Source organism: Eleutherodactylus coqui, chromosome 11, assembly GCF_035609145.1.
Source record: "Eleutherodactylus coqui strain aEleCoq1 chromosome 11, aEleCoq1.hap1, whole genome shotgun sequence".
Lineage (NCBI taxonomy): Eukaryota > Metazoa > Chordata > Amphibia > Anura > Eleutherodactylidae > Eleutherodactylus > Eleutherodactylus coqui.
Window position 1 is genome coordinate 21,050,906 of NC_089847.1, and position 27,021 is coordinate 21,077,926.

General features: G+C 46.0%; 1 protein-coding gene across 5 annotated transcripts in view; it reads left to right on the top strand.

Moving 5' to 3' along the window:
- Window positions 1-1,209: 1,209 nt before the first annotated feature.
- The window catches only part of HAS3 (hyaluronan synthase 3), a 32,572-nt gene continuing 6,760 nt past the window's right edge, over window positions 1,210-27,021 (top strand). The window contains exons 1-2 of one of the 5 annotated variants that reach the window (XM_066584170.1): window positions 1,210-1,240; window positions 23,738-24,343. In XM_066584170.1, the coding sequence (XP_066440267.1) occupies window positions 1,229-1,240; window positions 23,738-24,343 (618 nt within the window). In that variant the 5' untranslated portion in view covers window positions 1,210-1,228. Of the gene's footprint in view, window positions 1,241-14,528; window positions 14,657-14,759; window positions 15,160-17,856; window positions 18,059-23,737; window positions 24,344-27,021 lie in introns of those variants that run through there. The other 4 variants (XM_066584173.1, XM_066584172.1, XM_066584171.1 and 1 more) reach the window with 4 other exon arrangements.

The window sequence follows — 27,021 nt, forward strand, 5'->3', positions numbered from 1 at the left end:
TATAATGCAGCATGTAACTCAGGATCAGTACAGGATATGTAATGTATGTACATAGTGACTCCACCAGCAGAATAGTGAGTGCAGCTCTGAAGTATAATAGAAGATGTAACTCAGGATCAGTACAAGATAAGTAATGTATGTACACAGTGACTCCACCAGCAGAATAGTGAGTGCAGCTGTATTTTTGGGGTTTTTTTGCACAAGCATCAGTGATAATGAACCCATTGAAAACAATGGCTTCTATACTCTGCACATTGCGTGCGCAAAACGCCTGAGTCAGTCCGCCATTAAGGCAGCTTCAGACGACCGTATTTGCGCATTGTTTTGCAGCCACATTGCGCAGAGAATAGAAACAATTGATTTCATTGAGGTCATTGTCACCATTCTTTTTTCACGCGCATTTCATTTCTTTTTTTGAACATTAAGTTTTTTTTATTAAAACTTTTGAACGTTACGTGCTCTATTTTTGTGCACGGTGAAATTCGATAACGCCGGGGACTAATTAGGCTACTATTAATATAGCACTGACATGCTCTGCAGCGCTGTACATAGACCCCCTGCATCTTACAGTATCGCTCTTCTAGCTCCCAACACTGCGAGAATATACAAAGTCTCCACATATATAGACCTGCTCCTATTCAGACACATAGATCCGGTCCCATAAAGTGGCCTTGTGAACCAGTGAGCACCTGCATGCTGAGACTAGTGGTCCACCAGCATCTTCCAGTCCGCCTGCAAAGTTTCAGGAAACTGCTGAAAAAGTTTATCCTAATCCGTTGGCTCGGCCAGTTTCCAGCAAGGAGTCTGACACACGTCCTTAGACAAACAGCTCTGTGATTCCCGCAGACTATTAGCCGCGGCACTGTCCTCGCCGGCGCACAGTGGAGGTGTATGTCCTGATGATGTTTATGGATGAGATGGACGGAGGGCTTTTTCCAGGTTCAGGAGGACGAGAGAATGAGCTGCCTGTTCCTCTCTCCTCTCCTGGATCCAGTTTCAGACTCCAAACAAGGAGATTTTTGTGTTAAAAAAAAAAAAAGAATTTTATTTATATCCCTGTAGGAAAGTAGGAGGAGGGCGCGAATGTCGGGCCGCTCCATGCAGAAGGTAAGGCAACCAAAAGTACCATTTCTCTACATTGCAAATTATTAGGTGTTTTCTCTACAGTAAGCACTGTGGATGTGAGATACGGATGTGAAGAAGGAAAGTCTTGATATGTATCCACTCTATGTCACAAATGGTAAGTCACTTTTCTTAAGACTTTTCTTAAGACGTCATGATGCCATGCATGGCTTTAGCAGCTGATGGACTAGTAGTACCAGCATGCCCAGGTAGACAAGTTCAGCAAGACCAGGAGGTAGAATACAATACATCCTAATAGGAAAATAACAGTAAATCTATATTCAAAAAGGCACCCAACGTTGGGGTTATGTGGGGTCACCCATTTCTTTTATCTGTCGCCTACAATTACTGCGCCCGCTCTTGTGCCAGCGCCTGTCTATTCTGCATGCAAAGCAGCTCTGGTGTTGGTGATTTGTGGCTATTGTTGGGCTGTTACCACGGAGCTCCTGGAAAAGTTGCCTTATTCATCTATTGCATGTCTGTCTGTGCTTCTGGCTGGAGATCTCTTGAGTCGAAGCCCTCAATCACATCTATGTAGATGCAAAAGACCTTCGCTTAGGATGCTTTTGTCTGGACGAGTGGGCATTTGTATCGGGAGCACAGAGCCAGGCTGTAGTCATTAGATGCCACGTTTCAGTAGTGAAGGCCAAGACTCGGTGGACTGCAATATGCTATAATGTTGTATGCCATATACTTGCTCTGTTTCGGAATTATATATATATGTATATGTGTGTGTGTGTATATACATAATATACATATATGCAAACACACACATATATATGTATTCCGAAACAGAGCAAGTGTGTGATATATAGCATTATGAAGTCTTCGACTTCACTACTGAAACGTGGCATCTAATGACATATATATACTCATTCACATCAGTATTTTGCTGTCTGTTTCTAACAGATCTGCTTTTTAATGGGTCCCTCCGGGTGTAATTTTGTATTTGTGATGTAGCTATGTCCCCGTATATACTATATATAATTGGGCTAGTGTTACCTTGGTTAGTTATTCCTTGCTATCTGACACTCCTGGCCTCTTTCTCCTCAGATGGTAATGTGATCTCAGTTCTGACCAGCTCAGATCTACTTGGGTTTATGCTGTCAGAAACTAGTCAATTTCTCATTCTGTGTGATGCTGTTACATGGTTTTACCACAGAAACTGCCCAAAAGCAGACACAGACACTCTTGTCACAGTTACTGATGATGCTCCTGTCCCACAGTTAGACTAGAGGAGATCACAGCTCATCCTGCTGACTGTATACTTATGGTCTGCAACTTATTTAGGTGAATATAGAAGGTAATGAATAGAGATGAGTGAGTATACTCGCTAAAGGCAATTGCTTGAGCGAGCATTGCCTTTAGCGAATACCTGCCCGCTCGAGACTGATGGTTCGGGTGCCGGCGCGGGGGAGCGGTGAGTAGCGGCATTCAGCAGGAGGGAGGGGGGGAAGAGAGGGAGAGAGAGATCTCCCCTCTGTTCCTCCCCGCTCTCCCCCGCAGCTCCCTGCCCGCCGCCGGCACCCGAACCTTCAGTCTCGAGCGGGCAGGTACTCGCTAAGGGCAATGCTCGCTCGAGCAATTGCCTTTAGCGAGTATACTCGCTCATCTCTAGTAATAAATTAAACTGTTCCCTCGGCAGGCAGAATGGTATAGCTTCTAGCTAATGCTGTGCGGATGCATCATGGGATTGATTTGAAACTGAAAGTAAAAATTTTCACCATCAAGACAGTGTCTAATAAGCATCAGACAGGGGGCTGCACTCCAGGGAAATGACTGGAATACACAGATGAGACCTCCAAAGTGTGACAGGCAATCAGGTGAGGCGATGTATTTTAGCAGGAGCGGCCCTTTAACCCTTTCCAATCCACTGTCTGACCTCTGAAGACATTATGATTTAAGGCTGTGAACAAGCGCTAATCTTGGTGCTAAACTGCCATATGGAACAAAGAGAAGAAGTCAAAATACAAACTGGTAATAAAATACCTAGCAGCGCACAGAGGAGGCTGCCTGGATCTCCCTTTCACACTAAGGGCTCTTACCCACGAGCGGATATACGCCGCATTTTCACGCGCATATATGGTACCCATGTCACACGGGCGAATATGAGGCACGTAAATACGCCGGCGGCGGGAGAAATAGAACATATATGTGGCCGGCTCATGTATGCTCAGTCAAAAGATAGTTCTGGAACTATCTTTTGGCCAATGTACACCGGCGGGTCCTATAGACTCCTATGGGAGAAGGGAGAGAGAAGGGAGGGGGAGGCATTTTTGCAGCATCCAACGCTACAAAAAGCTTACAGGTGTCTTTATATAGGCATTGGAAAGTATCCTGAGGTTTTTAGCAGAGCGAGGGTTTTCCGGGGTGCGGCTTTTTTTTTTCCGTTTAAAAACGACGCTCGCTGTCATGTGAATGGACAAAAAAACACTGTCCGTGATCGTGGAAAAACGCCCATTCATGTGCTTATACGGAGCAGGCATGAAAACGTTAAAACGGCGTCGCCATATATCCGTTCATGGGAAAGAACCCTGACCCCCGCTTGAAGCTGTTTTAGGAGCAAATTATTTTTCGTCCCTCTGACAACATTCGAGGCTCCACTGGTTGACTGTCTGAAGGCCCTTTTACACGTACATAATGATAAATTGCTCAAACAAGCGAAAATGAAGAATAATCGTTCAGTATAAACGCGGCCAATGACTGAATGACGAATGATAAATCGTTCGCTTTTCGTTCTTCGTTCATGTTATGAAAGCATAAACATCAAATGAAATATTGATCGTTCAGTCGTTTTCAGTCACTCAAACATGATTGTGAACGATTGAACAATTTCTGGTGTGAACGAGCCAACAACGTATATACAGGCTGTACGAGGGGACTCCAAAATCATTCACTCTTTCAAACGATAATTGCTGCAACAGCCTTTATTTTGGTGACACTACTAGTCCTCGGCATTCCCCGAAAATAAGACTCACCCCGAAAATAAACCCTACCCCGATTTTTAAGGATTTTGGGGAGGCTTGAAATATAAGCCCTAGCTGTATGATATAGAAAAAAAGGAATTCTTACCGAGCAGGCTTGGTCCGGGTCCTCCAGCTGCTGTCCGGAGCTCCGCCGTGCGTCCTGCAGTCTACGTTTGCCCACAGAAGACCACTACCTATTTACAAGATTCATAAATCCACCTCCAAGAGGCAATGGCTCTGATTGGTTCTTAAGCACTGCTCGGCCAATCAGTGCAGTGCTTGATGAACCAATGCGATGGCTGTGATTGGTACATCGAGCGCTGCATTGATTGGCTGAGCAGCGGTCAAAGAACCAATTACAGCCACCGCGTCGTGAAGGCGGGAATCTATGAATTGGCCAATCCATGCCGCGGCTTAGCGTGTCGGAGCTCCGGAGAGCAGCAGGAGGGACTTGGACCGAGCCTGCTAGATAAGAATAATAAGACATCCCCCCAAAATAAGACCCAGTACCTTTAGATGGAGGGTGCACTTTAAATGCAAATTTCTTTTGTTTAAGTTGGTTACGGCTCTGTATAATCACACACATCTGTATAGATCACATGCGTCAAACTCAAAGCCTGCAGGTCAAATCCACCCTAACACATAATTTTATGTGGCCCGTGATGAGGTCTGGACGCAGAACGATCGGCTCTCCACTTTCCCCAACGGATGCAACCAGTGCTTTGCAGAGGGGGTGACGCCATCTTGGATTCTGAAGTTCTGCGTGTATGTTAAGAAACACGTTGAGGTGATGGCAACCACCGATCGGAATAAAATGCTCGGAATGACAATAATGCTTAATTAGGGCTAGCTGTCTTCCTTTTGTTGTACGCTGGTAATTTCCTCCCCCTTCCTTTTCTCCAGCTGCCATAGAAGTCTATGGGAGCTTACTGCGTATCACGGTGAAGATGGCTCAAGACCTATGTTTTCACGCAGCGCATAAAAAGAGGGGCATGGTTTCGTGCTGACGGAGTGCGCACTTGCACACCCCCATAGACTAGTATGGTGCCTTGGGTGTGCAAAAATAGAGCAGGTCATGTGAATTTTCGCATATGTGAAAATTAGCGCAAAAATGCAGAATGTGAGGAAACCCATTGAAATCAATGGGTTCTACTGTATACGGTTTGCGCAAGTGATTTTGCACGTGCGAAAACATGCGCAAAAAAACTCCTCTGCAGGAGCCCTAATGCTGATGTGGATCTCCATGAAAATGAGTTTGACACCCCTGGTATGGATAGACAGCACCCACACACTGCATACCCAGTCTTTTGCTATCAGCTGGCACTCTTCTGCCAGGCAGTCCTGGCATGCTTGTACACACAAACTATGCGATTGAGACATACAGGCTGATGCTCGAGGCGTCTCTTGGCGCACACTGTTATGCAACTTCACAGAGGAATTCCTAAGTGATCTATAGCAGTCAATACAAGCAGCGGCGCCCCATCCCACCAGGGCAACCACTGCCTATATGCCCCATGAAGCTACACTTATTAGTGTGACAGCAGTGCCGCTCCTGACGGCACCATTACCATCCCAGCTGGGCACATGTTTGTAGGTCGGGCTCCTCTATGCCCTCTTAGTAACAGTGAAATGATATGTGATGGATTGCTGACCTTTATTTGGTGAAGGTCACCTTGCACACAGCTATTTGCAAAAGTGATGTCATAAATACGCTTTGCAAATGGAAACTGTTCTAGGGACGTTTGCATGCACTGTTTAGTTAACCCATTAAGGACCAAGCGCTATAAGTATATGGCGTTTGGTCTTGGGTTTAATTCCAGTTGATAGTAAATATACTGTGTGGGATTAAAACTCCTCCAATCTAGCAGGTACAGGTCAGGTGCTGAGATGTCAGGCACAGCCGAGGACCCGGAGGAGAAGACAGAAGTAGTTTTGACCGCTTCTACCTTCTCTTTTCCAGGCTACATAACAATCAATGAGCGTTACGTAGAGAACGCAGGAAGTGGCACTGCTGTTTCCTGCATGGGACCCGGTGATCATCAGCGACCACCGGAATGTCAGAGCTGCAGGGTCTTTGCAGACCCCTGATCAGCTCTGACAGTGACTATTGTCACTATAGGTGGATTTTTTACCCCACTCCCTTTGTGAACATTTCCCATGCCGCGATCTATATAGATCGCGGCAGGGAAGGGGGGTTAACAGCGCGCTTTTTCTATGATGTAAGGGTACGTCATTTTGCCGGACGTACCCCGCTCCCATGATGTACCCTTACATGGGGAGGGAAGTATAAGTATAAGCTCCATGTCATGCTATTGAAGGTCACAGCTAAAGCCTTTGCCAGGCCAAGTCTGCCGAACCGCAAACTACCCAACAGAAGGTGTTTCCAATGTAGGCTTGGACAGCTCCACCTGGTGACCTCGTCTGGTCTTCATCTCCAGCCTATAGGAGGGTGGTATTTGTAATAAAAATAAATAAATCTTGTTATTTGTATAGCACCAACATATTCCACAGCGCTTTCAGGTAATTTATTTATTACTCCCCAACCAAGCTGGGTACTTATTTTACCAACCTTGGAAGGATGGAAGGCTCAGTCAACCTTGAGCCAGCTACCTGAACCAAGCAGGGATTGAACTCACAACCTTCAGGTCATGAGTGAGATCTTAAGACTGCATTTCTGCTACCTTAATACTCTACGCCACACAAGGCTCAAACACTTATATTTTTACAAGTCCGGTGTCCACATTGTATCCTGATACCTGTGGTGCCGACCATCTTCTACAACATAAAGTTTACGATACTGTCTTACTAATGTACCTGAGAACCATGACATCCTACAACAAAAGTCCTTGTCGTATGAGATTGCAAAAGCTGGTTAAAAACATGAGGCTATTTTCCCAGACCCCACCTGCAAAAGAAACAAAACACAATATAGTATGGCATATAATCACATTGTAGCCCCAAATCTCTGCAGGGCTTCTTCCACTCTACACTGGTCCAAAATGTGACTCAATGACCGCGTCTTGTTTATATTTACGTCCGGCACATTACCAGACCCGTAAAGCTATTATTACTGTAATTATTGTTTTCAACACATTTGATAGTTGACATGACCTCTAGAAGTCCTACTGCCACCACCCTACGCATGATGCCTCCTGTAGAGGTTGTACACGGTCAAGCCAAAGCTACCTCTTCTATAAATCTTCTCGGAAGTGACACCATGACACTGGGCGATGGCCCTCAAGAACAGAACTTTAATTATAGTTAAAGCCAAGCACTTCTGTGGAAACCAGAGTTATGTAACACTCAGAGATGTGCAGTACGTGACTCGAAACCAGATTTCTGCAAGTTAGCTCATGAATATACTACAAAATGGCCACCCCGTCGTAGGAGGAGAACTTTTGCCTACGTTGCAGATGTTACTACTTTAATTCTGAATAGTTGTTATGCAGGGGCGTAAGTAAAGGTTCAGGGGCCCTGATGCAAAAGGTGAGCTGGGCCCCCCCTCTATCTGTATCTGTACCCGTACCCATACCTATTGAAGCTTCTGGACCCCAATGCAAAACCTGTAAAAGGGCCCCCAACTATAATGCTTTATTCATAGTACTGGGCTCCCTATATGGAGAGGAGAGGCCTTATGGGCCCACTAAGGCTCCTGGGCCCGGGTGCAACCGCATCCCCTGCAGCCTCTATTGTTACGCCCCTGTTCTTATGTAGTTCCGTAGTGCAGGTCAAGAATTTATTACGGGGCAACTGAAGTCATTTTTTTCTCCCTACTCCCTCCACCCCCCTCCCCCCCCCCACTTTAAAAAACTTCTTTACTTAAAAAGACCAAGATGTCTGGTAATATAAATCTTCGTGGTGAAAGATAACCAAACACTTCAGCTGTAAAGTCAGTTAGTCCAAACATGCTTCTATCTTTAGTAATGATTACTTTTGCAGCGCCTGGACACTCGCCTTTCTGGTAGATATAAAAACCTGAAAATGTAAAGTGTTGTATAGTTATATATACATCAAGTGTCCAGCACTGTTAACATCAGACGATTACGGCTCAGATAAGCCACTTTTTAAGATATCATCTTGTAGAGTGTTGGACCACCATTGGCCTTAAGAACTACAGCAATTCGTCATGGTGTAAATTCCACTAGGCGATGAAATCATTCTGCAGGAATATCGGCCCATGGTGGACAGGATTGCTTTTTGTCGTCGCTGCAAATTAGCTGGAGATGCTGACATGTTCTGACCAGCTGACAGGAAGGGTTCATCGATTTATCCTCCTTGTGCCATGATGTACACTGAACGACCACTGCATTAGGAACATCTATTCAATAACAGGTTGGTGCACCTTTTTGGGTGATCACAGCTTTCAAACGCTGGGAAACAGATTCCACAAGGCATAGCAGTTCTATCAGTTGGGGCATTTTGGGGATAAGTGGGAACAGATCTTACAGCCCTTTCCAGCATATCCCAAAGATGTTCACTAAGGTTACAGTCCAGTGAGTTTAGGGGCCAAGGTACGGTGAAGAATTCATTGTCATCTTCCTCCAACCACGCCATAGTGATCTGAGCTCGATGACCAGGAGCGTTGTCCTGTTGAAAGATGGCAATGTATTCAGGAAAGACTTCTTGAAGATATGGGTGTAGATGGTCAGCTGACAGGTCTGTAGTGTTCACCATTGTAGTATGATGGCCAATGGTCCTAGGCTATACTAGGAAAACTTTCACCAGACCATGACACTGCCAACAACGGCCTGTTGAACCAATAGTGCACCCATGGGATATGGCTTCATGTTGTTTACGCCAGGCATGAATCTGGCCATCCGTATAGTTCCGCAAGAAACGGAACTTGTCAATCCAAGCAACCTTCTGCCTTGTATTCAAGGTCCATTGATGTCTTTCCTGGGCCCATGCAAGGAGTTGTTGGCAATGACACAATATCATCAGGGGCACCTTTGTGAGTCTTCGGCTATTGAACCCTAGTTGATGCAAGGTACTCCGAATAGTCATTGTGGAAATTTGGTGAACTTTCCCACTGTTTTACTTCTGGGTCAGTTGGTCCACTTTGGAACGTCATTGCTGAGATAATACATATGCCTTCACACTCACCTCTAGAATCGACCACACATGGTCTGCCGCTGTTTGATCTTCTGTCGAATGTCTGTCCATCATTTCACCAGTCTTGGTACACTCTTGGTTTGTGGATAGCCAACAAGTGCAACTGTTTAACCACACCTCTGGGCACCAACAATCTGCCTGCAGTCAAAGTCAATGAAGTCACCATATTTACCCATGACTGCCAAATGTTGCCTTCTGCTGTGCTGAGAGCAGATCATGGCATGGTATTGCCTTACTGATTGCAAGGGTCAAGCATTGATTTGAAAGAATGCGGCCAACCTATAGGTGGCGATGCAGAGGTATTGTTCCTTCTTCCTTACTTGATCACAGGATGTAGCGCGCCAGCTGCTTTCCCAATGCAGTGATCGTCCCTTGTATATCGCCACTCCAAATAGGAACAGCGGAATGAGTGTCAATATCTGGAACCTGGCAGACTGCTCCCCCTACTGATCAAACCTTAATCCTTTCCAATCCACTGTCTGACGTCTAAAGACATTCTGATTGAAGGCTGTACAGCTCCGACGTCAGAAGACATCCGGCATGATATTCTTACTATAGATTACTGGCCGCTCTGTTCTCAGGGGCCTCTCCAGCATGTCACATACTGCAGTACTGGCGCTAGCCAGCAGATGGGGCCATTGTGTAATGGTAGAAAGAGAAAGCCCCCTAGGAAACCCTGAATCCAAAATTGGATTGCAAAGGATTAATGGCCCATACTGTCAATACGCAATACGTTTACTTGTCCATAGTAGTAGAGATAAGCAGCACTATATTATGTTGATAAGCGGCACAGGAAAAGTACTAGGAAAGGTGTAGAGAAGAAGGCATCACACAGCGTTATCCGTTCCTGGTCCCAGCAGGGCATGTTTTAATGCTTTAGCTACAGTTCTTGTTGTCTTCGGTAACTGGGTGTTGCCGTATTTCATGATATATCCTGCAATCTAATGAAATATAATGTGCTTGCTAATTAATCATTGGCGTAATACAGCCAATGCTGTACTGTACCTGCAAGACTTAAAACATAGGGGATTTTGGGATAAAAGTCTTAATTTGTCCCCTTGGGCCTTGAGGTGTTATTTCCGGTGTTATGTTATACAGAAGGGTGCGGTCTATTTGCAAAATTAGTGCTCTGCTTTGTCATGAGGAAGAATAACTCATTCTGTAAATCCCAAATTGTTACTGTAAGTGGGAGGAAAAACTGCACTCTGGGTAAATTCTCCTTAAAGGGGTTTTCCCCTAACTTAAAATTGCTTCAGAACCTCACTATCCTTCCTAGTTGCTGATGATGAGGACATGTGACTGTTGCAACCAATCAATCACAATAGAAGGTCACTGCTGTGGCCTATGATTGGCTGCAGCAGTCACGTGTCCCAATCGGCAGCAATCAGGAAGGACAGAGGGGTTGTGAAGCAATTTTAAGTTATGGGAAAAAACAGGCTCAGACTAGCCCAAAGGGGAACAGGTGAATCCCCCAGTGGGCCCCAACCCAAGCTGTGGACAGTTGGTGAATCGGAAAAAGGTTATATTTGCATGCATCAACTATCATCATGCTGTATCAACTATTTCAAGCTACTATTCAAACAATAGATGTCTTGTGTAAAGCCACCCTGGGAGAAGCTGATATGATTAATCATAGCACTATGGGCTAATATATTGCAAATCTAGATAATGCATACTCTACAGTAACCGTATTCGGAGAACCCAGTTCTGACTAATCATCATGGGTGTAACTTAGTGGCATCGCTATAGGGGTCCCAATTGTGATCAGGCCCCTGAGACCTAAAACCTCCCTTCACCACACTAAAGCTGACATGTTAGTAATTTTACTGTTTCCTCTGAGTGGGCCGATGGCTTCTCTTCCCGTCTCCTCCGCTGTCTGGATTTCCTCCTCTCCAAACATTACAGGGGAGGAGACTAAGCCGAAGTGATGGATGAGATGTGCTGACCGTGAAGTGCGTGGGGACCCAAGCCAAACTTTTTGCACCTTGTCTTATGAGCTTTTAACTACGCCCCTGGTGTAACTACAACAGCTAAGGGGTCCAGTGGGTAAAGATGAGGATGATAGAAGGGAAGAAGTAGTGGATGGTTTGAAGGCAAATTAATAAGAAATCAAGGAAAGGATGAAGTGATATACAATTAGGAGAATAAGGCCGGATTTACTCGGGGGCCTATATGCACATGCAAAATTTGTGCGCGCAATATGTAGCGAATAGAACCCATTGATCTCAATAGGTTCATTCACATGCGCATATTTTTCCTGCGCATATCCGTCACGCAAAAGAAAACGAAGTATGCTCTATTTTCCTGTGCATTTGCATACCAAAAGCCCCCATAGAAGTCAATAGGGATGTGCAATATGCTAGGACAGTGACGGCGAACCTTTTAGAGACCGAGTGCCCAAACTGCAACCCAAAACTCACTTATTTATCGCAAAGTGCCAACACATCAGTGGGCGGGGCCTATCACGATGTATGATTTTACCTCCATCGTTCTAAAAAGGACAAGGCTGTTTCAAAATAGACAGCGTGCAAATTTTTACTGCTTTTTGGATGCAGAAATGCTGCAGAGTTTGCCACATAAATTTCTGCTGAGGACATTCTGCAACATTTCCGCCATGTGTAAACATTCCCTAGCGGTAATAGTGACAACCCACAGCAGACCCAGCTGTAAAGGTGACCCCCCCCCCCCCAGAGCAGCCCCAGCAGTAACTGTGAACCCCCCCTCCCCCCCCCACAGCGGCCCCAGCAGTAATAGTGACATCCCACAGCGGCGCCAGTAGTAATAGTGACATCCCCTTCTTCCCCCGAGACCCATATACTTACCCCCTCCTCCTCTTCTCGGCACTGCTGCTGGCGCTGATCCCGGGTGCACACTGTGACGTCAGTATGTGCTGCCAGATGCCTCCTCCCCTGCTCTCACGAAACCAAGTAGGAGACGTCAGGGGAAGAGGATCCCGGGTGACATCACAGTATACAGGCGGGATCAGTGCTGCTGAGTGAATGCTGACAGGGGAGCCGTAGCCCCTGACGATATTCACTAAAGTGGTGAGCGGCCGACGGCGGCGCATGCCAGCAGGAAGGGCTCTGCATGCCGCCTCTGGCACCCGTGCCATAGGTTCGCCACCACTGTGCCACCATCTGAGACTCATTAGACTAATTACCCAATGGCTAATTCAATGGCTGGGAGCAGCTGTGCTTTTTTTTAAGTGTGGAAATACACATTTTGTGCACACCAAATGTACAGTAAAATACGCCTATGTGCGCACAAAAAAGCAACCTTCATTCCTAACTATAAGCATTTTTAGGTCCCAGACTCATTAGTGAACACAGTCCTGGTGGAGCGGAGGCACCAAGGTTACTAGTTCGGCCCCTGCTTATCATATAGATATGTTACAAGATTACGTTGATGGAAAACCGTGAACTCAAACACCAATTTCAGCGCTCAGTCATAGGGAACCATTGATTTCAGTGACGGGCTGTCTTGAGCCGCATGTCAGAGGTTTGGAAAGGCAAAAATATCAGAGCAGCGCCTAGAGGTTTTCTTTTGAAAACAGGTACAGGTCGGAGATCATGGAGCTCCACCAAAGTCATCGTCTCAACTGTTCGTGGGACATTTCAGAAGGTGATTTTAGGTGGATTATCCCTTTAAGTCCTTTCATTGGTATGGCTTCAAGTAAGTAATGGAAAAGTGCAACTCATATGTTTTAAGATCTCTGTTTGCTGACATGGATGGAAACATTTCTATTGTTCTAGTCTTGTTTCTTCCGAGGTGCCGCTGTCAGCCCTTCAGCACCCCTGCAACATAGTTGCTTAGATCTGCTACTGTAATTATGTTATAAGCTTTGTTCTGGTGTTGTACTTGATAGTAGTCCGCCTGCACACGAACGGGTCGGATTCCTGCTTTTCCCGCGTCATCGCCCAGCAATGACATGGAATCCGCAACTTTTCCGCAATGTCAATTGCGGAAGGGCTACCGGTCGGACAGCTTCCATTGACTTCAAGCTGTCCGCGCCATAATTCACAAAACAATAGAGCATGCTGCGATTCTTTTATCCGTGAGTGGACATCTATTGGTTTGAATTTGTGCGAAATGCCACAGATTGTCCGTGCGGGAGGCGTTCGCGGATTCCACAATTCAAACTCGTTCGTGTGCAGGTGGCCTCAGCTTGGTTCTGGTGACTTATTTATGTTCTGAGCTTGATTCTGGTATTGTAGCTATGTACTGAGATTGATTTGTGTTGTATTTATGTACTGAGCTTGGTTCTGGTGCTGCATCTATATTATAAGCTTGGTTCTGTGGCTGTATTTATGTTAGGAACTTGGTTCTTCTGAGGTTGGTTTGTGCTGTATTTATTTACTCAGCTTGGTTTTGGTGCTGTATTTATCTACTGAGCTTTGTTCGGATGTATGTATTTATTGATCTTGGTTCTGGTGCTCTATTTATGTACTGAAGTTGGTTCTGATGTTCTATTTTTATATTGAGGTTGGTTCTGGTGTTGTATTTATGCACTGAGGTTGGTTTTTGTGTTGTATTATGTTATGAGGTTGGTTCTGGTATGATATCTGCGTACTGAGCTTAATTTGTTCTGTATTGTTCTACTGAGCTTGGTGCTGCTGCTGTATTTATGTACTGAGCTTTGTTCTGTATTTTGTTATAAGCTTGGTTCTGTGGCTGTATTTATGTTATGATCTTGGCTCTGGTATTGCATCTATGTTTTGAGGTTAGTTTGTGCTGTATTTGTGTACTAAGCTTGATTCTGGTGCTGCATTTATGTCTGAGGTTGGTCCTGGTGCTGTTTTTGTTATGAGATTTGCATCTGCTATTGTATCTATGTACTGAGCTTGGTTCCAGTGCTGAATTTGTGTACTGAGCTTGGTTCTGGTGCTGTATTTATGGTATGAGTTTGCTTCTAGTGCTTTATTTATGTTCTGAGCTTGGTTCTGGTATAATATATGTTCTGGTGTGGGTATGCTGCTATATTCTTGCTTTCTGCACACGCATATGCTATATATATATTTTTTTCTTTTTTTCTTACGACAGAGAAGGGGGTGCCAAAAAAATTCCGCACAGGGTGCCATCTAAAATACCCTATAATAACAATTTGAAATTTCCTATATTCTCTTAGACCCCGTCTTGAATAAAAGGAACACCTGCTACCTACTGACAGATGCCCATAGTCCCTGCTCCATATATAACATTTTACGTGCTTTTTGCCTAATAAATGACAACGTAATGATCTCCAGCATCCAGTGGCTGCACGAGGGAAGGGCCTGCAGATCTTATAATTGACGGGGATCTTACAATTGACTTCCATCCTGCAGGCAAAGAAGCACATGGAGAAGAGAGGTGTGCACAGCGCTCCAGCTCCTAGATCAGCGGCATCACATGGAGAAGAGGTGTGCACAGTGCCACAGCACATGGGACTGAGGAAAGGAGGTGCCTCATCATAAGGTGGGGTGAGTTACAAAAAGATAAGGGGGGAGGTCTGGGACTGTTCTGTAGGTGGTGGGCAGGGAGTGGGGGTGGAGGTTAAAGCAACCTGCTGATGGGAGGAAGAAAGCGCAGGGCAATGAGGATAAGAGTGAAGTATATAGTGCAGGAGTGGAATGAATGGATCCCTATGGGACCAGAGGGGTGCAATGTAGAGTGCAGGACGGAAGAACATAGAGGGGTGCAGAGAGAGGACTGCATATAGAGAAGTGCTGCAGAATACAGAGGAAGGATAGATGAAGGAAAGAGGGGAGTAGCAGCGTAGAGCGCTGCAGTATATGCATGGGGTGCAGCGAGACTGCTGGAGCTGCAGTGGGGCAGAGGTGCCATGAATGCACAGGAGCAGCGTTGACCAGAGGAGCCAGCATGCATGAAGAAGAAAGCTGATTAACACTTTTGTCTTCTGCTGGGAGGAAGAAGATGCTCAGCGCTGCAACTGACGAATAATCCATATAGGGGCAAATGCAAGGTGAGGCTATCGCTGCGTGGGATGGAGTCTTATGAATGGGCTCTTTGCTGCATGCATGATGGGATATAGAGTAGCCGGCTGCCAGTTTGTATCCATTCACAGGCATACTTCACGGTGCCTCCTGCTGTTCTGCATTGTGCCCAGGACGGGGATCCTTGCAGCCGGATGGATGTCCTTGTAGGGAAGCAACACTTACTACTATTTCTATATAACCGAAATCGCAGCTTCTGGGGAATGCCAAGTCCCAGCTTTCACTTGCGGTAGATGTCGCATGTGGCGGTGCGACATTGGTACTTTTAGCGTTTCATAACACATAAAGGTCCCTCCATCATTCATTCTGCGGCGAGCGGAGTCAGAGTTACATTCTCCTTCATTTCCCTTCGGCCCCTTACACCACTTACAGGACACATAAGGGGATTTCTTCGGCGGGACAAGACACTTCGTACCGTCCACTAACTCATATCTTAGTAGTAATACTCCATACTCAAACATCATACTCTCTATTATCTCGCGGGGTGGACAAAAATATGGAAACATCGTATGAAAGGCATGGGATTTTAATCATTTACACTGAGCTGCCCTTTTGACCCCTGCTTGGTTGAGAGCTTTCCTGACAAATTTGTGTTTACTTCACCTCTTGCCCTGCTCGGGGGGGTTTGGGGAGTCAGCTGGTAACAGCAGCTCAAACTCTTGCCCAATGGAACCTTGTTGCTCGGGCAGATGTTCACAACTGTGTCATATTACTTCCACTTAAGTTACATGGGATTATAAATCATATTTCAATAAGACATGTAGAGAACAATATTAAGGCATGCATTTCGTACGGTGTTTCCATATTTTTGGCCACGCCCTGTACATCCTAAATTTCTGGAGCCTCACGGCAGACGTGCACTATAGATGCAAGAAGACATCTTTCATAATTTTTCGCCTCACATCTCTCAATGGCGTAAATCCATATCCTGGTCCCGGACTGAGGGGGCGGGGCCTAACATTGCGGCCGCTGGCTGTGAGTGGCTGTTTGCAACCCCCTTACATAATTACGAGACACTCTAAACAGAGTTTTAGAAAGTTTCAGAGATTGATAGGAGAGAGTCCGATCACAGACATAGAAGGCACTTTGGATGGAAATGGTTATTTCTGGGAATTTCTTGCAGTTTTAATGCAGTTTCTGTACATTAACCCATTCTGATGCCTGTGCCATCCCAACCGGCACCGGAAGGGGCATATTGTATATATATTATCTGACAAATGTCAGCATTGCCTTTTATGCCGCCATCCTATAACACTATCCATGGCTGGCCTTAGCTGAGTGTGACCTGTTTGGGGGTGGTACCAGGCAGATGTGGGCTGGGAACAATTGTTCACCTTTGGTCCCCCAGCAAGATGATCTTCTTCCTTTATGCAGAAGTGTCTTTTGAAGCTGCATCGCTCCTCCTGACTCTCTCTCCTCTTCTGTGTTGTTCTGAGGCGCCACTGTCAGTCCATCGGTGCACCCGCAATACAATCATTTAATTTTGCTACTGTATCTATGTATTGAGCTTGGCTCTGGAGCTGTATTCATGTTATGGTTGGTTTGGTTCTGGTGCTGTACTTATGTTATGGTGGGTTTGGTTCTGGTGCTGTACTTATGTTATGGTGGGTTTGGTTCTGGTGCTGTATTCATGTTATGGTGGGTTTGGTTCTGGTGCTGTATATATGCTATGGTGGGTTTGGTTCTGTATGTATGTTATGAGCTTGGTTCTGGTGCTGTATTTAAGTTATGGTGGGTTTGGTTCTGGTGCTGTATATATCTTATGGTGGTTTGGTTCTGGTGCTGTATATATGTTATATTGGGTTTGGTTCTGTATTTATGTTATGAGCTTGGTTCTGGTGCTGTATTTAAGTTATGGTGGGTTTGGTTCTGGTGCTGTATATATGTTATGGGGGTTTGGTTCTGGTGCTGTACTTATGTTATGGTGGGTTTGGTTCTGGTGCTGTACTTATGTTATGGTGGGTTTGGTTCTGGTGCTGTATTCATGTTATGGTGGGTTTGGTTCTGGTGCTGTATATATGCTATGGTGGGTTTGGTTCTGTATGTATGTTATGAGCTTGGTTCTGATGCTGTATTTAAGTTATGGTGGGTTTGGTTCTGGTGCTGTAAATATGTTATGGTGGTTTGCTTCTGGTGCTGTATATATTTTATGCTGGGTTTGGTTCTGTATTTATGTTATGAGCTTGGTTCTGATGCTGTATTTATGTTATGGTGGGTTTGGTTCTGGTGCTGTATTTATGTTATGAGCTTGTTTCTGGTGCTGTGATTATGTTATGAGCTTGGTTTTGGTGCTGTGTTTATGTTATGAGCTTGGTTCTGGTGCTGTGTTTATGTTATGGTGGGTTTGGTTCTGGTGCTATATTTATGTTATGAGCTTGTTTCTGGTGCTGTGTTTATGTTATGAGCTTAGTTCTGGTGCTGTATTTATGCTATGAGCTTGGTTCTGGTACAGTATTTATTCACTGAGCTGTTCAGGTTATGCTGCTATCTTGCTGCTTTCTGTACAAGCAGAACAGAGGCAGATTGCCTGTCAGTGCAATACATATCATATTTTTACTTATGGGGGGTGCCCATAAAACTTCTGCACAGGATGGCATCTAACCTGAGGCCGGCACTGTCACTGTCCCCTATCTGTCTTATTCATAAACTTGCCTCTTAGCTCAGATCGGTGTGGATTCCCTCCGGTGGCGCCGGGTGTTCTGTGTCACCTTCACTGCATAATCCGAGACTTTCTAGCAGGATAAATATCTGAGCTGCATTGCAGGGACGGAGGCTTCTACATGACGTGCTGGGAACGTTGGGAGACAACCAGTATGGCCACCATTGTCCAGCTTTTTGTGCACGCAAAAATACAGTAAACACATAGAGGTGCGCGCAAAAACACAACGCCAATCATGCAAACACACGTGGAAATGCGCTTACACCCGTGTGCAGCCAGCCTAACTTGCAAAAAAAAAAGATGCAGGCATGCTCCCCTTAATTGAAATGCTCAATTAAGTTAATTAGCTCAATATGTACTATTTGTGTGCGAAAATCTGCAGGAGCGAGAATGAAAAACGCATGCAAAATATGCGCATGTTAATGAACCTAGTTAAATCAATGGATTCTAGTCACTGCCTATTGAGCGTGCAAATTTCATACACGGGCCTCATTCAGATGAGCGCTGTTGCGTACGTTTTTTCACGCAGAAAATCTGTTTCAATGGTTGCACTCACATTGGCTGATATTCTGTGCGAGTTTTCACTGCTGGCGAAAATACGCGATATGCTCTATTTTGGGCCGCATTTGCGCCCCAGAGGCTCCATATGAGGCTATGGTCTGCGCAAATGCGCCCTTGAGCCGAATACAATTGCACTATTCACTGTGTAAATTTGCGGTGTTAATTGATACCACCAGGGACTAATTAGGCTGTCCCACCCACTTATTAGAATGCCCCGCCTGTTTAAATATGGCGCGGGGGTCTCCTGTGCCGATGTGAACAGAGTGGGGCAAAGATCAGGAAGGAGCGTAGATCCGCTCACCAGAGGATGGGATCGGGCTTCATTCAGGCCTCCTCTCGTGAACGCCATTACGCCTGCGCCCGTGTGAAGGACGCCATGCCACGCAGATTGGATTGCGGAATATTCCAGTATTCGTGAACGCATCCTTAGGGCTTATTCAGATGACCGTATTGCGCAGGTATTTAGTCGCGTTCAAAAAAATGACCATGTTAAGCATCGGATTGCAATGGGTTCATTCAGATGAACGATTTTTTTGATGCGTAAAATATCTGCGCCGAGAAAAATAGCACATACGCGACTGTTATCGGTTGACGATTTTATACGCCACATGAAAAGATAAGCCTTGCCCTATCTTTTGAGGTAGTACGCAGCAAGCTCCCATAGACTTCAATGACGGCTGAAAAAAAGGGAGGTAAAGGGAGTTACCCTGCGTACAACGCCGGGAAAACAAGACCGCTGGCCCTAATTAGGCATTATTGGTCATTCCGAGCATTTTACAGCGATCGATGGTTTTGATCGCTTCAGTGTATTTTTTTCCTGATACGCAGCGGCGGCGGTATGTGTGAATGGCTGAAAATACGCAAATGAAGATCGGGACTTGATTGCAGCAAATCTTCATGCGATTATATGGTGCGTATGGGCGAACGTAAAAACACATACGGTCCTGTGAAGGAGGCCTTAAGGTGTGTTCACACGTTGCAGAAATGCTGCGGTTTTGTTGCGAAATTTCCCCCGCGGAAACGCAGCAAAAACGCATGTTAGAGTCACAGCAGAAGAGCCGCGAGGGTATTTGCTTTAATCCCATTCACTTTTAATAGTAAACGTTTCCGCTGCGGAAAAACCGTAGCATTTCTGCAACGTGTGAACGCACCCTTAAAGGGGACCAACATATTGATGACCTAACCTCGAAATAGATGATCAATATCAGAACTGTGGGGGTCCGCCGCTCAGGACCCCTGCAGCCTTTTCTCAGGCCTCTGAAGTCACATTCATTGGTCACATATCCTAAGAGCGGCTCAGTGTCATTCAAGTCAGTGAGAATGAGCTGCTATACCAGGCACAACCACTATGACACATACAGCACTGTGCCTGGTATGCAGAGAAGTGACTGCAGCACTCACATCAAACATCTGATTGGCTGGTTGATTTTTCACACAACCGTATTTGCGCATGTTTTTTACGCGCGCAATACGCAGAGAATAGAACCCATTTATGTCAATGGATTCGTCCTCATGAGCGTGTTTTGCGGAAAAAGTAGGACCTGCTAACATTCTGCGTATAGCAAAGCAAAAGCCCCCATAGAAGTCTATACAAAGTGCGCAAACACGCAAGGGGATGCGTGCAACACTGCGCAAAACTACAGGAAAAAAAACCCACTGCTAATTTAAGAGGTGTGCCCCTAATATAGCGCCTCTATAGGGGTGACCGCGTCCCCATTGGTTACACCTTACAAAATCTAAACACAGATCATACAGAGATCACCTCTGATTGCGGATCGTGCAGCTACGGATCGCTGGCGGCCCCCTCACACACAGCCTGTCATTAGGATTCCTCCCCGCCCCTCGTCATACCCGTCCTTTGAAGTCTCTTACAGGTAGCCTTCTCATTTCCTCCTCTTCCTCATTACCTGCTTGAGGCCCGGTAATTATCGGAAGACTATCAGCGGTCCGCAAAACTCTTTTTTTGTTTCTTACGTTAATGGGAAAGGGTCAGTGAGTGCCGCTTAATGACCCCCATCGGCCCGGGGGCTTCAGATCCCATTGAAGAACTTTTGAATCCTACATGAAAAATAAAGATCATAGACACAACAATACAAAACGATCGCTAAGGATGATGGTTGGCCAACCGCGGCAGCCATCTTGTTGTGGATGTCCGTTATGCCGCGTCATTTTAGGTCCAATTTATTAATATAACTATATATGGTGTTGTCTAAAATTTCCTATATTAAAAGAACAATAGCGTACGTGAATATGGCACCATGGATGCGCTACATGATGGTATGGTGCTCGGGCTCCTGGGGGCCCCGAAATGTGTTGTAGCCCCTGTAAGAGATAGAGAGTAAAATAAAGTATGAAAAAGCCAATTTCAAAGTTTAAAGCCAATGTATTTGTGCGCTGAACGAGGCTTTTTTTTGCGGGCGTATGGGAGTATTTCACTGCACTTTTACCGCCCGCAGGGCCGCAAATAAAGGCAGCGATTGACATGGCTAATTTGTTGCAGATGTGTTCTTTTCCCAACGCAATTACACAGTACTTCACGCATCTCCTTCCATATTGCACGCGCGTGTGCGCACGCCCTGTAGACTTCTACCCTGTTTCCCTGAAAATAAGACATACCCTGAAAATAAGACATAACATGATTTTCCAGAATTTTTGAGGATGCAAAATGATTTTTCAGGCTTTTTGAGGATGCTTGAAATATAAGCCCTACTCCAAAATTAAGCCCTGCTAACAGTTAATTTAAAAAAAGTCAATTTAAATAGTGTCCAGGCAGCTATACACGTAAAAAAGTTAAACCTTTTTGAACAAAAATTAATATAAGACACTGTCTTATTTTCGGAAAAATACGTAAACCTTTGGTGTGCAAATACACATTCAGATAGAGCATGTTCTACCACACCCCGTAGTCAAAAGTACTGAGACCGGTATCATATATGCCGGGGGGGGGGGGGGGGGGTGTAAGATGCGACAATTTGAATGGCCAGTGATTGAACGACAAACGAGAATTCATCACTCCATGTAAAGGGGCCTTTCTTCAGGGCTCCTTCACACGGGCATTTACGTTTTCGCATTTGTCTAAGTGCAATACAGCAGTGAACAATGCGCTTTTGCGTGTGTAACGCCGCATTTTATTAGGAGTTTTGCGCACACGGGGCATCTTCACATGGGCACGGGATACACCCCCACCCTGATTTAAAAGGCGATTTAGACTAATGAGGTCCAGATGTGTTCTTTTCCCTTTGGTTTTGCGCTTCATTTTGCACATCCTGTTGCGTGTGCATTTGGCCACCCCCGTAGACTTGTATGGGGCGCTTTGTTGCGCAAATAGTACAAAATCCAGCATGTTCTATTTTATTTCACGCGCGAGAAAGTGAGAATGAGCCAATAGAAATCACAGGTTCTATTCTCTGCTTTTTGCATACGCAAAAATTCCATGCGCAAAACAAATACGCTAAAATTCCGACACATGGCCCTGAATTAATTACCCCACCAAGCGAGTTATCTAGCCCCCCAAATATGTTAACACTTGTGTCAGTGTGGTAGAGATACAAAAAAGTTATACCCACTGCACCCCCGCCGCTCCCATTCTGCAGATGCCTGGTCCCCCACAACTCCCCACTTCTAGCGGCAGCGATGACATCACCAACACAACGGAAACGTGACCACCTACAGCCAATCACAAGATCACTTTGGCCAGTGAGTAGTTGCAGAAGTCACGCCTGTTTTGGTAGGTCATCGCAGCAGCACCAGGAAGTAGAGATCAGCGGGGGACGGGTGCTGGTGGGATGGAAGTGGCAGGGGATCAGGTCAGGTGGGTATGACGTTTTTTTTTTTCAGCATTCATAAGAGTGTGGTGTCCATAGCAACCAATCACAATGCAGCTTTCATTCTACCTCAGCAGTATAGGAAATGAAAGCTGCGCTGTGATTGGTTGCTATGGGCAACAAAGACAGATCTTCTTTTAGACAACTTTTCCCTGGTCCACCCTGTATAACAGTATGCAGTAGGGTATGGTGGCTTTACACTGAAAAAATATGGCGTGCGTCTCCCACTGAACACTGATTGGCTCCCACCTTTTTGACCATTGTGCCATCGCACTTGGTTCTAAAAAACGCATAAATACGTGCGAGGATACACGCGCTGCAGCACTAACTGTTCGGTCAAACAAGCGTAGCGAGAGACCGCAGAGACGAGTGTTCACTTGCTCGTATTTTTATGCATTCTGTGGACGCGGCAGCCAATGAGCGTGCATTGGGTAGGGGTTGAAACTTCAAATACATGCCCGCCAAAGACCCTCACGCCCCCTCTCCCCCCCCCCCCCCCACTCCCCTCTGCAAGCCCCCGCTCACCCCCGGCGCCCCCCGAATCTTTTCGCCCAAGTAGTCAGTTACTCAAAAAAAACGGTGCTCGATTGCGAAATCGCCCTAAACGAGTACGTTCGCTCATCTCTAGTTGGGGTCCATCTACCTCCATTCACAGGCAGTTGCTCATAGATTGAGCGACTCCCTGTTCAAACTGAACGAGAAGACTCTCAGCAGTCGTTCCTTTTCAGTGAGCGAGAACTGAGCTACTCAATGCCGTGTTGGGGTCGTCATTCACGGGTCAACAGTCGCCTGAAATCATTCATTTGAGCAATTATCCATCAACTATTGACCCATGTGAAGGTACCTTTAGATACCTGCACTCATCTGTAGGCAGCCAGTGGTTGCCAGGTGGAGGATGACACAGCGTACTTGGGACCTGTAAGTCCCCCAGTGGTCAGCGCCGGTTCGGTTGTTTTTCTGACCTGGTTTGTGTCTAGAATCAGCGTCCTCAGTAAATGAGCACTTCTAAAGTTAATTTGACCTAAATCGCCTGGTAATAACACAAGATTGAAGGCATGGCTGCTGGATGACAGGTCTCTGCCTGACTGCTAATGTTAGGTTACACAGCGGCTGCAATTGTCCTGTGCCGATCGGTCTTCTGGGAATTGAGGTTTCCATAAAAAATTCATTATCTCAGCCAGGGGGTTTTCTCACATACAAGTAGGACGCTCTAATTAACGGCAAGGGATTTGTTTGCTTAATTCTCCCATAATTCTATTTTAGGACATCAGGGGGCGCCTTAATTATTACATAAAAAAAAGTTTGCAAGTTGGAATAAACTTTTGCAAAGTCAGAAGTGAAATGAATATATAATTAAAACAATTACCATGAGTGATGAAGAACTAAACCGGCAAAGTTGGCAGATGCCGCACGCAGACTGGTGGAGTGGCATGTATTGACTTGGTGCTGGAGTAATATTTCTGACTCTCCCTAATTCCTCTCTGCTTTACTCTTGTGGCACAGATGCCTGGACGGCTGAAGACGGCCCTGAAGATCTTGGGCACAAGCCTATTTGCTGTGCTGGTGCTAGGGGGCATACTTGCGGCTTACGTGACCGGGTACCAGTTCATTCACACGGACCGCCATCACCTCTCCTTTGGGCTGTATGGAGCCATCTTGGGTTTGCATCTCCTCACTCAGAGCCTTTTCGCTTATCTGGAGCACAAACAAATGCGGAAAGGTGGCAAAGGTCTTTCAAGAACCTCCAGGGTGGCATTGTGCATTGCAGCCTACCAAGAAGACCCTGAATACCTGAGGAAATGCCTGCAATCAGCTCGACGGATCTCCTACCCGCACCTCCGCGTAGTCATGGTGGTCGACGGGAATTCAGAGGATGATCGGTACATGATGGACATTTTCCGAGAGGTCATGGGATCAGAGGGCACTTGCTGCTATGTATGGGACAACAATTACCATGATGCACAGGAAGGCGGGCAGGAGGGTGAGCGAGGAGTGCAGGAGCTGGTGCAGAAATTCCCATATACCTGCATCATGCAGAAATGGGGAGGGAAACGAGAAGTGATGTACACTGCGTTCCGGGCTCTGGGCGATAGCGTGGACTACGTGCAGGTAAGGAAGGAGGAAATGATTTGAATGCGTTTATAAAAGGGAAAATCTTTACTGAAAATGTACATTTCTGTTTTGGGTGCTATAAGTTAGATTTAGGGCTCATTCACACGGGCGTGAAATTCACGCAGCCATCGTCTGCGCAAAAAAATCGCAACTATAGCTGTGGAAAATTGTATGAATGGACGATTTTTTTGGGCTAAAGTTCCGAGCCTTATCAGCATTGAAACAACGCTGATGATCGCCGGAAAAAATGCGCTGCCGGTCGGGAGTTCGGGGACGAGAGAGATCGACGCAGCAGCCCTGAAGTCCCTCGTTCGGCTGAACGGAAAGTTTTCACTTTTAAATGACGTGCTGTAAGCTCCTGTTAGTCCCCGGCAGGGGTTAAAGGGAACCCCTGGCGAGATGGAGGGAAGCCCCAGGGAGTCCCCTCATCCCCATGATGCAGGGAACTCTCAGGAAGATAAAGGGAAGCCCCAGGGAGTCCTCCGCCCCCAAGATGCAGGGAACCCCCGGGGAGATGAAGGCAAGCCCTGGGAGTCCCCTCATGCCTGCGATGCAGGGAACCTCTGAGAGATGAAGGGAAGCCCCGCCATTGGGATGAAGGGAATCCCCTGCCACAGGGCTTCCCTTCATCCCTGCAGGGACACAGTGCTTCTGGGTTTAGTGGCGCAGCAAAGCTCCCTCCCCCTCCCTCCCCCTCCCTCCCTTTTTTTCCAGCTCCCATAGGAGTATACAGACTCTCCTCTGCTTTGCACACCAAAGATAGGTTAAGACCTATATTTTTGCGCAGCAGGGAATTTCAGTTGCTGAATTTCAGTCGCTGATGTCCTATCTTCTTGGATGCGTTTTTTTTCCTCTGGCGCGCCTAAAATTCCTTCGTCTAAGCGTTTCAATGGGAATCCATTGGTTCAAATAGTCACATTTTTTTGCGCGTGTAAGCTAGCTGCGCAAATTCCTTTGTGTGAATGAGCCCTTAGGGTGTGTTCACTTTTAGCTGATTTGCTGTGGATTTTCTGCAGCTGAAAAAATATGCAGCAAATGTGAATTAACATCTGAGTCATAATCCGCACTACTTGTCGCAGATTTTGGTGTAGATTTCACTTCCTCAATAGAGATGAGCGAACGTGCTCGGCCACGCCCCTTTTTCGCCCGAACACCGCGATTTCCGAGTACTTCCGTACTCGGGCGAAAAAATTCGGGGGGCGCCGTGGCGGCACGGGGGGTAGCAGTGGGGAGTGGGGGGGAGAGGGAGAGAGAGAGGGCTCCCCCCTGTTCCCCGCTGCTACCCCCCGCACCGCCACGCCTCTCCCCGCCCCCCGGCGCCCCCCGAATCTTTTCACCCGAGTACTGAAGTACTCGAAAATGGCGGTACTCGGGTGCGTAAGTACTCGAAACGAGTACGTTCGCTCATCTCTATTCCTCAATTGAATTTAAAGTGAAATCTGCAGATCTGCACCAAATGATAACAGATAATGATGCAGATTTGCTGTGGATTTTTCAGCTGCAGAACGTGTTAATGTCAGGCTGTGTTCACACGGGACAAATTTGCTACGGATTTTCACTGCAGATTCTCTGCATGGAAGATCCACAGACTGCAGATGAGATCTTCAAAATCTTGTCCACACGCTGCAGAAAAAATATCTGCTGTGGAAATGGACATGTGGTGCAGAATTTAAATCCTCGGCACGTCAGTTATAACAGCGGGATATCAGTATGAAATTCACTTTTCTCAAATAAGGGGGTGAATTCTCACCAAATGATGCGATTTTTTTAAAATGCGGATTTTCCATTGTGGATCTGATCTGGATTATGATTTCTCCAGCAGGCTTTGGGGTATTTTGTCGCTTTCCGAATTGAGTATCGTGTGCACACATCGTCGACCAGAATCAGACACAAATGCTTGTCTAAAACCGGGAGAGTCTCTACACTGGCTAGGCTCAGGCTTTTTATTATAACACATGACAACCGCCCTTCAATGGGCGTGCAACAGATTACATCAGTAACATATAAGATTCTCATTTGTTGGATCATATAGAATCCCCCACCTCTCTGCCCACCCCCTCTCAAGTCCAGTATAATGTGGACTTTTGTCCTAGCTGAAGTCATCTCCGTGTAGTGATGAATCATTGTTTACCTAGCTTCAGGATGAGAGTGGAAGGGGGCCTAGGTAAACACTCAGTATTGAACACAGGATATACACGACACTATGGCCCTTTAACTCTTAGAAACTGGTTGAGCAACTTCTATGTACTTAGAGCAAATACATCACCCATCCATTGGCTAGCAAATACCATGATTAGATTGTGTGTGTGTCCTTTAAACTCTTGAGCTAAAAGTCATTACAACAACAAAATACATTTGGGTTATATTAATCGATAGACATTTTATAAATAATCATCATGTCTATCACAGATCTGATGTGGGATGTCCACTGCGGACACTCTGCACTAAATCCGTCCCATGTGGGCAAAGCCTTAAGCCCATGTTCACACGACGCACATTTGCCGCAGATTTTCCGTGTGGATTTTCTCCATGGAAGATCCGCAGTATTTACAGTAACAGCAATGTGGATGAGATTTTCAAAATCTCATCTTCAGTCTGCAGAAGAAAATGCACCCTAATTCAGTGCAGATATTGACCCGTGGTGCGGGATTTAAATCCACAGCATGTCAATTTTA